General features: G+C 36.8%; 1 protein-coding gene across 6 annotated transcripts in view; it reads left to right on the forward strand.

Annotated features, from left to right (window-relative positions):
* The first annotated feature begins 2,671 nt into the window (after window positions 1-2,671).
* nfat5b (nuclear factor of activated T cells 5b) overlaps window positions 2,672-16,699 on the forward strand; it is a 38,526-nt gene continuing 24,498 nt past the window's right edge. For 4 of the 6 annotated variants that reach the window (XM_088334454.1, XM_088334456.1, XM_088334455.1 and 1 more), the window contains exon 1: window positions 2,672-2,953. In XM_088334454.1, the coding sequence (XP_088190580.1) occupies window positions 2,881-2,953 (73 nt within the window). In that variant the 5' untranslated portion in view covers window positions 2,672-2,880. Of the gene's footprint in view, window positions 3,000-13,817; window positions 13,850-16,699 lie in introns of those variants that run through there. The other 2 variants (XM_088334457.1, XM_088334458.1) reach the window with 2 other exon arrangements.

Genomic DNA, 16,699 nt, shown 5'->3' on the forward strand with positions numbered 1-16,699 from the left:
GAGTAATAATAGGAATTCCGACTCTTTTTAGTGAACCGGCTTTTTTGGCTCGGCTGACTTAAAGGAGCCGGCTCTTTTGGCACTCAAGCGGCTCTTCAGATCCATGTACTAGCAACTAAAATGTAACATTATGCACAAACTGAATTAAAAGTAGGAAAAAATAAAGCAAAAAATGACCAAGATAAAAAAGAAACAAAGAAAGACAATGACATAAAATAAGGAAAAAGAGAAAAAGAAAAGGGAAAAAAAGGAAGAAATGAGAAAGAATGCTAACACCCAAGAAGAAATAAAACACAGGAAAAATGAATTTAAAAAAATAACAAAAAGGTACAGTGGCTTGCGAAACTATTTGGCCCCCTTGAACTTTGTGACCTTTTGCCACATTTCAGACTTCAAACATCAAGATATAAAACTGTAATTTATTGTAAAGAATCAACAATAAGTGTGACACAATCATGAAGTGGAGCACACTTTATTGGATATTTTAAACTTTTTGAAACAATAAAAAACGAAAAAGTGGGTGTGCCCCATTGAGTTTATACTTTTTAGCACCATCTTTTGTTGCGATTACAACTGCAAGTCGCTCGGGGTATGTCTCTATCAGTTTTGCACATCGAGAAACTGATATTTTTGCCCATTCCTCCTTGCAAATCAGCTCGAGCTGAGTGAGGTTGGATGGAAAGCATTTGTGAACACCAGTTTTCAGTTCTTTCCACCGATTCTCAATTGGATTGAGGTCTGGACTTGGACTTGGCCATTCTAACATATGTTTTTGGTGAACCATTCCATCGTAGTTTTTGATTTATCTTTTGAATCATTGTCTTGTTGGAAGACAAATCTCTGTCCCAGTCTCATGTCTTTTGCGGACTCCATCAGGTTTTCTTCCAGAATGGTCCAGTGTTTGGCTCCATCCATCTTCCCATCAATTTGAACCATCGTCCCTGTCCCTGCTGAAGAAAGGTAGGCCCAAACCATGATGCTGCCACCACCATATTGGACTGTGGGGATGGTGCGTTGAGGGTGATGAGCTGTGCTGCTTTTAGGCCAAACATAACGATTTGCTTTAATACTAAAAAGTTCAATTTTGGTCTCATCTGACCAGAGCACCTTCCCCGACATGTTTGGTGTGTCTCCCAGGTGGCTTGTGGCAAATTTTAAATGACACTTTTTACGGATATTTTTAAGAAATGGCTTCCTTCCTGCCACTCTTTGATAAGGCCAGATTTGTGCAGTATACAACTGATTGTTGTCCTATAGACAGATTCTCCCGCCTCAGCTGTAGACCTCTGCAGTTCATCCCGAATGATCATGGGCCTCTTGGCTGCATCTCTGATCAGTTTTCTCCTTGTATGAGCTGAACGTTTCGGGGGATAGTCTGATTTTGGTAGATTTGCAGTGGTCTGATACTCCTTCCATTTCAATGTTATTGCTTGCACAGTGCTCCTAGGGATGTTTAAAGCTTGGGAAATCTTTTTGTATCCAAATCCAGCTTTAAACTTCTCCACAACAGTATCTCTGACCTGCCTGGTGTGTTCCCTGTTCTTCACGATGCTCTCTGCTTAAAGCGCAGAGAGCATCGTGAGGAAGAGACTTGATTAAACACAGGTGGATTCCATTCATCATCGTTAGTTAACACAGGTGGATTCCATTCATCATCGTTAGTCTTTTAGATCAACATTGTTTGCTGCACTGAAAGTAAAGGGGCTGAAAAGTTTTGCACACCCACTTTTTTGTTTTTTATGTGTGTTCCACTTCATGATTGTGTCCCACTTATTGTTGATGCTTCACAAGAAATTACAGTTTTATATCTTTGTTTGAAGTCTGAAATGTGGCAAAAGTTCACAAAGTTCAAGGGGGGCAAATTGTTTTGCAAGCCACTGTATAAAGCTAGGAAACAAGAATCAAAACAAAAATAAAACGGAAAGAAAAGGGGTAAAACAAATTTAAAAAAAGAAAAAACAAGAAAAATCAAGAAATATTAAGAAAAAGGGAGAATACGCTTGGAAAAAAGAAACAACAGAAGAGGAAAAAAGGGAAAAGGAAGAAAAGATACAAACAAGGGGAAACAAGCAAAGAGAAGTAAAAAGCATGCAAAAAAATAAAGCAAAATAAAAATTTAAAAAAGAACTAAAAGATGAAAAGAGACAATAAAGCAAGAATAGGGAAGAAAAAAAGGAAGGTTAAAAAAAAGGAAAGAAATAAGTGTTAGTGTGTTTTTGAATGGGTAGGTGTGAAGCACATCGTAAGAGTGCTTTGGGAGGTCTTGAGTGACTTGAGAAGTGGTACATCAATGCCGACCAATTACCATCCACCATTTAGAAGAAAAAAACAAAATGAAAAGAGGTAAAAAGAGAGTCAGAGAAGGAAATTAACGAAAAAGGACAAAGTAAGACAAAAACGAGAGAAAAAAAGACTAAAAATCAAAGGAAAATGATTTCAAAAGCTAGGGGAGAAAAATAAAATAAAGAAGCAAAACAGCCTGGGGAAAGGAGGACAAAATAATAAGAAAAAAAGCAAGACAAAATAGAAATAACATTTTGCCTGGAATGAAACCGGAACCCGATTGGCGGGAAGCCGGCTCCCTTCGATCACTTCCAATGACAGCTCATAGAGCCGTTTTGGTCGCGAACGATACACCATTTACGCTGAGCGATCGATCGTAAGAGCCGTCAGTAAGGAGAAGAGTGAAAGCGAGTTGGCACACTTTCGCCCACTTGGCGTACATTTATCGTACTCTTCGCGTTTTTTTCACGTCATTCTCACGTACTTTTGACATACTTTTCTCTTTTTCCTGTCGTAACGTCGGTCAGCGAAGAGCCCGGCGGTGACGTCACGCGTTTGCCCAACAGTGCCCGGCTTCCGCCCTCTTGAGGGGCTGCCATGCCCTCCGACTTTGTGGCGCTTTTCAGCGGGGACCTCGACCATCATTTGCCAGGACCTCTCTGCTCCACAGGTAACCTTGCTTTCTCATGGAGTATTTCGATGGCCCGACAGAAGTGGTAAGCCCACCTCTCACCGGCTAAACCAGTTTAGGGTTATTTGACTAAAAACTGAAGAAGTTTGGTTTGGAAACGGGTTGACCCATAAACACCAGCTTGTGCTCCGCATGGGGGTCGAAACAAGCACCTGGGAAGGGCAACGTCAAACAATTTTGCAACACACTTGTTTATTTTCATGCAACTAGTGCCTTATACCGACTCATTTTGTTAAAACTGCAAGTGAGCGTACTTTATTTGGTTGAGGCTTTTTATTTAGGCACAGTACAAAAAAAATCAACATCAATCGTGAATCAACAAAATGAATCATTGAACTATTTTGTGCAAAAACAGCAGTACAATACAATACTTTATCCTCCTTGTGTTAGTGTCGCCACCAACTTGGATTTTAGAATAGTATAGTACTGTCATGTCATTGACTTAAACGTTAAGAAACATTGTATGCAACGAGATTAGTCATGACGCTCCAGGGTAAAACATTTAATAAATACTCTGAATAGAAAAAGGATAAAATACTGTCAGGATCAATAGGCCATAAAAATACAACTTAGTGTTTAGAAAAACTGGCCTAGGTTATAGAAATTATAATGCAATGAAAAATGGTACAATGAAAATAAGTGCAATAACATTTCGAAGCAATGATTTAAAAAAAGGCAATAAACTTCACAAGGAATATATATATACTAGGGGTGGAATGATATTCTATGGGCACGATTTGATTGTATCAGGATACCAAGGTGCCAATTCGATTTACATCCCATTTCTCGACAATTGCGATTATACAAGTATTGTGATTCAATGTAATTGATGAATACAACTATAAAAATACTTCAAAAACACTTCTACTGAAAAACAACCACTACCATAATATAAAAATACTACTACTGAAATATTTAAATAGAATAAAATATTAGAAAAATACAAAAGAAATACTACAAAAATGCGATTATGGAAATACTATAAAAAATACTAAAACAATGCTACTATTGAAATCTTTAGGAATCATCCTACAGAAAAACTACAAAAAACACTACAGTATTTGTTATGTTAGTTTATTTTTTTGAGCGCCAGCCTTAACTCTCGTTGCTTGCTTTCTTCCTCCATTTTCCACTTTTGTTTGCTTTTCTGCATTTTTTTACATACCGGATATGAGGTCACAAATAAATAAACGATTCTGGGAGAACCATCAATTTTAAACATCACCCAAAATAAAATCACAATATATACATGAATCGTGTGGTACAGTGGTGATGGCCCTGGAAAGATAGCTGTCTCTGACTGAGTCTGTTCGTCCTAGTTTTGCGGGACGTGTAGTGCCTACCAGAGGGCAATAGGTCAAAGAGGAGTTGGCCGGGGTGGAAAAAGTGTTTAATAATGTTAAAGACTGTGCTACGGTATTGCAAGCTGGCAATGTCTTCTAGACTGGGCAGAGAGCAGCCAAGGATCTTCTGGGAGGTCTTGAGGAATGGTTGCCTTTGACAGGGGCCAGTTGAAGATCTTGACGAAGACCCCAGCCAACTAGTTTTCGCACCCACCGTGGTCCTTCATCCGGGAGAAATATAAAACAAGCTGGCGAGCCATTAGCTGCTGCACCCGTGCACGCTACCAATTTGAATCTGGATTTTAAATGCATACACAAACCACATACATTAATTTATTTCATTAAGGCCTCTTGACTTTGTTAGGAATGTCTATTTCAACAAAACAAAGTTATAAAAACGTTTTTACAAAATTATAAAATGTTCTGATTGAAATGGTTGGATTTGTATTGGTCAGGTTTCAAAACCAAGATGAGAAAACACTACTTACAGCCAAAACTGAAATCATAAGTGTATCCTTATTTTGACAATTTTCAAGCACATCTGCTCAGCAATAAAACAAAGACTTGTTGAGACATGTAAGGTCAATTCAGTACAGAGCCAGTAGTTTTCCCAGTGTTTTTCAGGCAACAATGTTACTTCAGACTAAAGGTAAGATCGTAAACCCAAATCCGAACCAAAATTCGCATCAGGATTGAAATGGCATGCATTATGTTCGGGTTCAGGCTGGGCTGGGATGCCATATTCAAAATCCAAAAAAGAAAACAGAACTTTATCCCACAAAGTAAAATTTAAGGGGGAAAAAAGACACTTTAAACTTAATAGTATCCGTAGAGGCCTTGTACAACATATAATACCCAATGAAACTTTAGTATTTTTTATCATGGCTCGAATGGGTGTTTGAAATTTTTGAAAATGCTTGAATTCTAATGTTGTGTTTTCAAAAATTGAAACGTGCATGAATTGTAAGTGAAGTGCTTGTAAATGCTTGAAATTGTTGCCATGTTTTCAAAAAGTCTCGTTAAAATTTACGCCAACACTGCTCTTTGGTGGCTTTGCTTTGCCTTTGCGTTTCTTCTTCCCTCGTTTTTACTGCCGCTGGTATTAGTTTGTGCGGCAAGAAGCGTTGTGTCCAAGAGGTCAGGTGCATGCTACACGTAGACAGGGCACCATGACATGTATACTAGTTCAAGGATTATGCATCAATTATGGACATCTATTATGGGTCATGCAAAATCAGCAAACGGTCTCCTGTGGTAAATTGTTATGAAGGAACTTCCTGCAACTGAAAATGTAACTACATATTACTGTCATTTTTACCCAACACCTATATGGGGCTAGATTTTTCTCAAAATAAATTTATTTGCAATATTAAAAATCGCATATGTAAATTTCAGCTCTATTTGTGGCTTTACAAAATATATGATTCACACTAAATTTATTCTTACAATGTTACTTGAGAAATTGGAAAATTGGCTTTGAAAGTCTTTCAAAAGGGTTTCAATTTGGCCATTAGAAGTGTGTGCTAACCCATAGGGTTATGTTTTATCAAAATCAAATAGAACATTTTTAATTTTTTAATCCTAAAGAGGAAGTAATACACACTGTCTCTTTACCTTTTAAAATCATGCTAAATGGCCTATGAAAGGTTCGGTCGAAACATTTTGCTGTGGGTAAAATACGTTTTTTTTGTTTTTGTTTTTTTAGAATAATAAAGTTGTTATAGCATAGTAATTATAACCACTTGTGTTTTTTTTACATACAGCACTTTGAATGTCAATGTATTACCTTGAAAGTGATTTACAAATACATTTTGATTGATTGATTAACGTTTGTAAACATTTAAAGGGTTTAAGCTATTTTTAAAAAAATATTTCATACACTCTGAAATTTCTTTTCCCCACTCCTCTCCTGCCTTGATATTTACTTTCCTTTAGAGAAGACTGAGTCACACACTGATCGTGTCCTTCTCTTTATGGCAATATGTATGCCAAATAAACAACCTAACAATACTTTAACCGGCAGTTAAAGCTAGCTAGACAAAAGATCATTCTTTAAAAAAACTCACATCTCCAGGCTTTCATCTCAGCCACACACGCTGAAAGTCACAAAAGTTACGGTGAGCATTGGAATAAGGCTAGCTCAAGTGGACAATGATGATACATCACAATGATGATGATAACTCCTTTCACATTTTTTCCGTTGCTTTGATGATTTCGAATACAAATGCTTTACTCCCGCCAGTAAGTTTTATTCAATTTATGTTTTATAATCTATTCTTTTTCAAGTTTAACTTTTTTTGCTTTGAATTTGGAATATTTCCTTTGAAAAGATTCATTCATATTAATTGAATTCTTATTCATGAAAGCCTTTATTGAATATTTTTTAACAAAAATGAGTTGCTTATTTTCTTAAGACATTTTCTTAAGATTTATTTTGATTTCATCCTCCTAAAAAATTAACTAATGGCAATTGTCAAAAAAAATGTAAACTATAAAACTAAAATGCCATCTTTTTTATAATATACAAACATACATATTAGGGCTCAAGAATAAATACAACAGCATTTACTTTAATTTTTAGGATTCCTTTTATGATAAGTTTTACTTTAGAATAAACAATTTAAACTTGACAACTTTCTATAATATTTTTAAAACCGATGCAAATATTAAGCCGTTTAAATCGATTTTTGATGTAGCCTAACATGATACATTCCATTTATTTCACTGATGAGAATGTTTACTCAATTTTAGTGAATTTGTTTTCGTAAAATAACCTTGCTCTCTTTTGGTTATGTGTTTACTAGTTTGCAATTAAGCACAACTTTTGATAGTGATGCTGATACCTAAGTGGTGCCAAATCATCTACTATGAGTTTGTAAAAAGGGTGTGGCCCCCAATAAATTCTTCAGGCCAAGATCAATCATAAAATTAGTTTTAAATGTCTTCTTGGTTGCCACTCCTTTTAAATTGAATTTATCTTAATAAGTATAAGGAAGTTAGTGTTTCCCATACGTATGAAGATTCTGGCGTTTCTAGGGTTTAATTGGTACCGCCAGAATCTCATAGACTTGTATGATCAAAAAATGATCTTCTCAAATATATATAAATGCAAAGTTGATCAAGATAACAAATATATTCATTCCCCATCATAAAAACGATCAAAAACGCCATGGTGTCAATTTGTGCTATGTATTTTTGTCAAAAGATGCGAAGAGGACATTCAATTGTTGCTGTGTTTGTCCCTGCCTGCACTGTGATTAAGCAATGTGACTTTGACGAACTTGCGTTTTCCCAAGTTGAACATTTGTCCACTCTTGGCAACCAGAAAAAAAAAGATTTAGTGTTAAGCATTCTGCGCTGAAAACCAGCCCAGCGCCTCGTCACACTGATGGCGTTATCAACGGAGTGCGAAAACGGCCATCGCAAGTAGATTTGTAAAAATTACTGAGAATAGGAAAACACTGGTGGACATGGGCCCTAACTGTAGCTTATAAGTTGCGCGTTACAATAACCTCCTGTACACCATTGAAGAAGAACAAGCATCCTTCCATGGCAGCTATACAAATGCAGCGGTACTGATATTTAATACTGTAATTTACCAAATAACCAATACATTTACATTTAATACAGTTTAAATCTCTTATTGGTAATTAGATCTGTCGACAGACCAATTTTTTTGCATTAAACTCCAGTCTCGTTTACCATGCTTTGTGGGTATGACCTGTTTGCTGCGTCAACGCCTTTTGTAACGAATGTATTTCGTTTTCAATAGTTTACAAGCGCACACGTTCATCTAAACGGACAAAACTATTCCGGAAGGGGAGCATTACCCTGGACTTCCCTAAACTGTACACCCAAGAGGTTCTCACTAAATTGTATGGGAAACACTGGAAGTATTTTGTAGCAGGGATCCCCTGCTCTAATATCTTTACTATAAATTATAATTGTATATAAACTATATTTTTTAAACATTTAATAACTGAACTGAATTGTGCCCAACAGACCACAGATTATTAATAATACTTGAAAAAACTGCCATTTTTCGAAACTATTTTTGGTCGCAAAGAAACTAAAATGTTTATCGGTAATAGAGTGAAAATGACACAGGTCAATATTTACTTTGCTTGTTGACTTACAATTTACTCCCTTACATTCATTACTTGTGCTATTGTGCTTCAAGCAAAAAAAAATAGTCTGAAGGCCAAACTGTAATGTTTTTACAAATTTTAGTAAAGATTGAAAATGTTTTTCACAGCAAACCTCAAGTAATCTCAGCTTTACGTCCGTTCTGTGAAGTTCTCAATTGCAAAAACAACTATCTCCTTAATAGTTTACTTCTATTGACATCCAGCCAAAGGCTGGTCAATTATTAAAGGGCCGGTTGCGCAGTGCGTGTGTAAACCCTGGCTTAAATTGCTGTATTAATATTGACTCTGCTGTGTTGAGCAAACTGGCAGGCGTGTGCTTCGAAATTTTTGATTTCCTAGAAAAGTTGTTGATATCTGGTGGTGGAAAAGGAAACTGTGGTGAAGCGTAATAATATCTTTAAATAATCTGAAACAACTATCTGGAAATAAATACCAATTCATTTTGCTTAAGAAAAATAGGTGTCCTGTTGTATGATGACTGTGGCATATTTGGACAAAGATGATTTCCCAGGGTTAGTACTGGTGCTTAAAATACCATAATTGAAAATGCTTGGAGGGACGAAAGCATGACCGACTGGGGTGCCGAGGTGCTTAACTTGTTAGGGTGTTTGGCATTTGGGTTGGCCATGGTCAAATGAATTTTTTGCTACTTTTTCTTTACTTTGTTTTTGTGTATGTGTCTTGCTGTCGGTCACCCTCTCGAGGGATATGACCAGCGTAGGTAGAAGGATGGATAGATAGAAAATGCTTGCATTTTAATTTTGTGTTTTCAACAATTGAAAAGGGGTTGAATTTTGGGTCAAGTGCTTGTAAATGCTTTAAATTGTTACCATGTTTCACAAGTCGGCCTTAAAATGATGCAGACGCTGCTTTCTGGTGTCTTTGCTTTGCTATTGCATTTCCTCCCTCGTGATTAATGGAAGCTGGCATTTGTTTGTATGACATTGTCCTATGAAGAGTCATCGCCCCTTGTTCGTCACCCCTAAAAGGACCAGTGCATGCTAGACCTAAAACGGGGCATTAAGACATGCAATGATTGGGTATCAATGATGGATATTTATTATAGACCATGCAAAAACTGATGTTTGCGTTTTCGAGTGGTAAATATCAATTTACATATTACTGTTATGTTTACACAACACTTACGTATATGGTGAGAGATTGGTCTCAAAAACATTTATGCTCGTATTGGTCAGATCCACAAATATATTAGCAATTTCTAAAAATTATGCCTTGATAAATTCACACGCAAGATTAAAGAAATTTCCCCTAAATGTAGTATTTCCTTCTGTGATATTATCTTTCAGGCTGAAATCTTCACATACTTTGTGTTAATCCAATAAATCTGTAAATGATTCGTTTTTTGAACCACTTGACTTGAAGTTGTACCGTTTGTTGTCATAGAAAGTGTGGTTGGCAATTGTTGACTATCTTAACTTTCTTACATTTCATTGGTGTAATCATTGACTTTAAACAAATGAGTAAAAAGACAAATCTTGTTCAAGTTAAAATATCACCTACTTTAGGATTTACTGCACACTTGTTTGTGACTTGGCTTCAGCCTCACATTTTAAAATACGAGTGGTTTAACCCGTTATGAGTGCCCTGGGACAATGTGTACTTTACAAAAGGAACTTTGAATGTCAAATACACATCCTCTGCGTGATGCTATCCAGAGTACTCTCAAGGAAAAAAATCGACAGATCTTTGCTGGCTGATTATGTGTTGGACCCTATTTTGTAACCATAAATTGAGAAGCCAAAATACAAATCATGATAACATTTCTGTTAATTGAAAGGCCCGAATTAGACATCACTTTCAGTTTACAATAGAGGTTAAATGAGACCAAAATGATACAGCCGAAAATACATGGTTTTTTTCTCTTTGGTCATTTCTTTGCAACATGGATCAAAGTTTTATGTTTTTTTGGCATGGGATCAAATCTCATGCCTTGAGATCTTGTAGCATTGACGCTCCTTTTGTCCTCAGGTCAAAATGCCCTACCAGCTTGATGTTAAAAACTTAGAGAAAAATCCCTTAAATTATATTTGATTACACTTTAAATTGTATTACTTTTCCTAGACTGGCCCCAACAATAGAAATGTAACATGTTGTTTCTTTTCAAATGTTAGCTGTATTAAAAAGTACAAAAATGGTCCTTAAAATAAGACAACACAAGAGTTGAAACGATTTAAAATTCCTGATTTTTTGTAGATTTTCCTTCTTTCTATGTATCTGGTTGTCACTTTTGTTCATGATTGTGACTGGTTGATAGAACTTTAAAATAAACCTATCAATACTTATCATAACACACATACTTTTGTAGACTTTTATCAAATTTGTTTCCCTGCCAAATAATAATAATAATAATAATAATTTCCTTTGTATTGTCATTTTTTGACTCGTTGCTTCATTCTGGCATGCTAATTAAGGATCTAAAAGTTGTATATATATATATATATATATATATATATATATATTATAACATAGGGATGTAAAAAGAAAAAGTGTAATCACACTGATTATGCATTGCATTACATGGCAATTGTTGCCAGCATTGTAAGCGCGGCTAGTGCTAATCCATCACTGATGCGGTCTCTAGCATTAGCACACTAGTTCCTAGTAGCTGGTTGTGTAACTTTGAACTAGGGCTGCACGATTACCTGAAATCTATTTGAAGTCTGGCGATTGTGTAATCGCAAGATACTTAAATATCTAAGGATGTATAGTTCCATGTTTTTGAGTGAAGGAGTGTTTGGCCTACTAGAACTATCACAGTTTGGCTTTCTACCGGCGCGGCCAATCAGGGGGCAAGTTTCAACTACACTAGCCGATAAAGGCGAGACAAAGTTTGCAAGCAATGTGTGTGCTACAGTGATTGGCTGGTGTGTGCTGTCAGCAAAACAAACAATGACGCCCATTAAATGGGATACCTGGAACTACAACTTGTGGGAAAGCTCTATATTCGTGACTCTTGCATTTAATTCATCAGGGAGACCTTGCTGAAGTCGCGGTTCCCTGATGCTAGCTGGTAGAAAGCCAGCCGCTCTCTAAATTTCGTTATCCTTTTGTATAGATATTTTGTTACAGTAGTATACGCTTGGTCGGTAATGACGTCATCTTGAGGTAAGTTTGCATGTCACTATGATAAAGGTCTCACGGACAGATAATGCACTTTTTCTCTTGAAATTGAAAAATGCAACTAAATAGCAGTACACATCTGAAAAATCGCAACTACGTTTTTGCCCAAAATGTGCCGCCCTACTCTGAACCTATAAATGATTATTATTATTTTTTTTAATTAAAAAATCCAAATATTGCCGATATTTGGGTTTCGTAAGGCCACACAAAAGCACAGAAACAGGTGTACAACAACTGCAGATAGTTACAGCCCAGTTCCACAAAATTGAAGATCTCTCATGCCGATATTTGGGTTTTGTAGGACCACGTACAACTACTAAAGTGAGTTGCAGTCTAAAAGTAAAATTTATGTCTATGTGTTCTTTGCATGTGCACTTTAGATTAATGTTTTATTGCATACATAAAAAATGCCGAAAAACACCATCACCCCCAAATTGTTTTTTAAACTGGAAAATTTAGATTGGGAATTTTTCTTTTAAAAACCTTGTCTCATTTTATGTACTAATGGGGTCACATGCAGCATACTTTGAAAAAGATTCCCCCCCACCCTATTTTAATATCTTGAATTTTTTTAAGATCAGTACAAATGTGGAAAAAAATTAACCACGTTAAAGTACTAAAACACTTCTAACTAGTGACTATTGAGTAAGATATTTTTGAAACTTTTTATGCGTTTCCTAGTAGCTGTATTTTTGGTTTGTTTTGAAGACACCTGATATTTATTTATTTACTTTAGTGGTAAAAAATATTTCCCCGGAAACTTAAATTGGTTTCCAAAGTATTCAAAATGTCGAGGTTCCATTGTCAAGAGTGTGACCAATTTTATTAAACAGTTTAATGGGAACAGAACTAGACCACCAGACTCCAATTAGTGCCTCTAATTAGTGCTAGTGGTCAGGAATTGTGCCTTAAGTGCTGCACATATTTTCCAGCCCAACAGCTGCATGATATTTTTGTGAGTTCACTTGTTTCGGTACGTAATTACATTATTTTCCTTTTGAACATCATTTGTTATGATGGAAAGTGTTTCCCAGTTTGTCCAAACTGCCCCTCAGCATTAGATTTCTTTGATGCATGACAAGTCCTTTTGCTCAGACTTTTGTTGAGCAGTGATTTATATCAAATGTAACTAGGCTGATGTCATATGGATATTTTAATTTCGTACTTCCTTCATTTATGTCCAATTTAGATAAAGCTTGCAGCCATATGGCATTGAATTTGTCAATCGGCTGTGAAAAACCCTGAGCTGTTGTTAGAACTAACATCTCAGCCTCACGTTTCCCTCCAAGGCAAAAACACTTTTGAATTTGTTAGATCTTAGTTGAGGGTGGAACTGGCTTACCCGTTGTATTCATCCAATGTGTCTTTGCAGCAATCCAAAACATCCATTCTGAAAAGGTAACCAGAAAAGGTTGAGGTTCGACTTGTGCTTTCAGGGAACAATCTGATCCTTTGTTTTGTCTAAGGTAATTCAAGTATTTGATTAAAAATGGCCTCTTGCAAAACTACAAAATCAAAGATAACTACTGTGAATTATAAGAATACTGCATTACAAAAGTGTTGATCCAACTAAGAGGGGGTCAATCTGGTGCTCGAGGGCCACAAGTCCTACATGTTTTTGGATGTTTCCGTTCTTCAACTCGGGTGATCCAAATACTCAGCTTGCCGGTAAGTTGGTGTGAGCTTCAAAGAATATGGCGATTGGAATCGAGTTGAAGAAGAGAAATGGGCAGGGCATGCGGCCCATGAGGACCAGGTTGCCCACCCTTGGCCTAGCTTGTCCATGGTCTATTTTTATGACTTGCATGGTCGAGTGAGATAAAATATATGCTGAACTCTGTTTTAAATAAACTTGGTGACTGTTGTCTCTTTATTTACCTTGGCAAGATATTTGTAAAGCACAATTTAAAGGTGGGGTGTAACGTTTAGGTGTCCTTAAAAATTTGAAAGTGGAATATTTCCTCTATAGTATCGGTTTATAATGCCCAACTGAGTTCAAAAAGCCCTTATACTTTGTTTTCCACTGTTTTATCTGCTTTCATCTCATAGCAATGCTGTTCGGGAGCGGAACACATTGGGTCGTAGGAATGGGGAATGGGGGAGTAATTATCAATCATGCTTCGGCTTTAGAAAGCAGATGAACGCTGATTAGTTGTTAGCTGGACTCCCGGCATTAACCCGGCATCATCAACCCTTTGACACCAACTCTCAAAATGTTCACCCCCAAGGAAGTATAAAAACAGGTAAATTTGGCTTCTTATTGTACAAACACACAAAATTTGTCAGAAGTGTCTTATTATTGAAAGTAATAGTAAATGGTCTTCATTTATATAGCGCTTTTCAAGTCACTGAAGTCATCTCCAAGCACTTCACACTTACCCGTTCATAGACACACGTACACACACCGGTAGCAGCCATGCAAGGCCCCTACCTGTTTATCGGGGGCAGTAGGGTTCAGTGTCTTGTCCAAAGTCGTGACATTTAACTCTGAGGTCTCGGGTTCTTTCAGTCTCAAGACGAGCGCTGTACTTCCTGAGCTACTTACGTAAGATTAAATGTCCAACAGTAAAAAGAAAAGGCATAATCAATGGGAATGTTTACATGCTGGTATTCCATTTATGTAAAGCCATGTAAACAGGCAAAGAAATCTGATTATTATCTTAATCAGAACTCTGGTAGCTCAGTGGAAATGGTTGGGTTGTTCTCTTACTCATCACATTTCTTGTGCATGTAAACTTAGTTAATGACTTACACATATCATCAAGTTAGGACTGCAACAAAGTTAAGGGAACAAGTGAAGTGAAATAGATTTTTTTCTTTCTGTAGCCACATTGATTTGTTGAAGGTTCACTTTGGAAGGATGCCTTCATTTAACGGAATTTCTGACTGTTATTTTTTTTCCAAAAGGTGTTCTTATATGTTTTTAATTGAAATTCTGTTCAGACTCTTTTGAAAGTTCTGCTCGCTTTGATTTAGAATGTTATTTGCTTTTATTTTAAGTGAGAGGAAAATCAATTAAAACGGAAATTACATTTATGGGGAAAATATTTTATTGCCCTTTCTTAACACAGACTAGCACTTTACACAGTTAAACAGAAAATGATAGATAACAATTTTGTGTGACGCTAAGCAAGAACATCATTTATTTTTGCCTCGACCTAATTTCTATGCATATTATCACAAAAGAAAAGCGGTGGCATTGCAGTGTTTTTTTAAAAAAACAATTGAGGATGATGTAATATGAGTTCAGGCAAACAAACCACTCTGTGCAACGAGTTGTGTAAGACAAACTGTATTAAGAATTAAGAGTTTTGTAAAATCTTAATTTTATCAAGAAAGAATATGTTTTGGGTGTCTTTGGGCTTATTCCTTTTGTTAAACTTCACTTGAACTGATTTGATGTTGATTTACGCTGCGTCTCAGAAGGGAGGCGCCTGGTTTATTTTGTGTGGAAGTTTTTCAATTTGCTCAAACCAGCGTACCTAATGGTAGCTTTGATGGATCTTTACCCTTTTTCGTGTTTCTTTTCTATGGACTGCTAGGCTTGAGAGATGTCATCTATTGGCCTTGTGGGCATAACAGTGAAAATGAGTGCTGTTTTGTACTATTGTTAACTTGTAAGGCGATAAGCATCAAGACAATCCTGTTTCTGTTTTCAAAAAAAGAACAGGGGGGGGGAATAAGGGTACAATCTAAGGCTACACTATTTTGGGGGAAAAAACTAATTGTGATTTTTCAGACCTGTATTGCTATTGCAATATTTTTTTGTGTGCATTTTTTGTGTTTTCTGTGCTAGTTTTCTATTTTGTGAGAACTTCATCCTCATCATAGTGACATGCAAACTCACCTCGAGATTATCTCATTCCTGACTGAGAGTATACTGTTAACAAAATATATAGCTCTATATATTTAGTCTGAAAAACTAAACATAAGTATTATTCGCATTTTTCTAAGGGTTCTAAGAAGTGACAATTTGGGGACTCCAAAAGACCACTGACTGGTGACATCGAAGAGACACTTCTTTGCTTCTCAACCGGTTAAAGTAAACCGTTCCGTATGTTGCATTTTCCCATGAATTGTAGCTACAGGTCAACCATTTCATGGGTAATGGATCAGGTGTTTGGGAAATACAGCTGGAACTGCAGCCTTACTATTGCTTTCTCACCCAACACCGCCTCAGTCAATTATCGTACGTTATAACTATCTACAGCACAGGTGTCAAAGAGGCCGCCCGCGGGCCGGATCAGGCCCGCTAAGGGATTGAATCCGGCCCGCGAGACAACACTCAGAGAAGCGCAAGAGAAAGACGAACTGCAGGTTGAAATATGTCAACTTGATGTTGCCAAAGCCAGGTGCCTCTCACAAAGATTCTGTACTTGTATTTCTTTCTCTCACTCTCTCTTTCTTTTCCACCCTGTTTCCCCCACTCTGTCTCTGTCTCTTTCACTCTCTATGTCTCTGTTTTTCTCTTCCTTTATTGCTCTGTCTCTTTCTCTCTCTGTGTCTTTTTAACTCTTTTTGCTCTAACTTCCTTTTTCTCTTTCTCTCTTCATACCCTTCACGCTTTTTCTCTTTTCTCTCCTTCTTTCTTTCTATTTCTCTTTAGATTTCTTTCTTCCTCTCCCTTTCTTTTTCCCCTCTCTCACTACTTTTTATCTCTTGTTTCTCACGCTCCCTCCCTCTTTCTCTTTTTCTTTCTTTGTCCTGCCCTCTCTCCTTTCCCCTCTCTCTTTCTCTTATTTCTTTATCTTTCTTTTTCTTTCTCTTTAATCTACAAGTCCGGCCCCCGACAGACCGTTTGTTCTATCGTGTGGCCTAACTTCCTTTTTTCCTTTTCTCTTTCTCTCTTCCTACCCTTTGCGCTTTCTTTTCTCTTCTTCTGTCTTTCTATTTCTTTTTGGATTTCTTTCTTCCTCTCCCTTTCTTTTCCCCCTCTTTCACGACTTTTTATCTTTTGTTTCTCACGCTCTCTCCCTCCCTCCCTCCCTCTCTTTCTTTGTCCTGCCCTCTCTCCTTTTCCCTGCCTCTTTCTCTTATTTCTTTATCTCTTTCTATTTCTCTTTAATCTAATAGTCCGGCCCCCAACAGAATGT

This window comes from Urocampus carinirostris, chromosome 4 (assembly GCF_059441175.1).
Source record: "Urocampus carinirostris isolate Australia breed hairy pipefish chromosome 4, RoL_Ucar_1.0, whole genome shotgun sequence".
Taxonomy (NCBI): Eukaryota; Metazoa; Chordata; class Actinopteri; order Syngnathiformes; family Syngnathidae; genus Urocampus; species Urocampus carinirostris.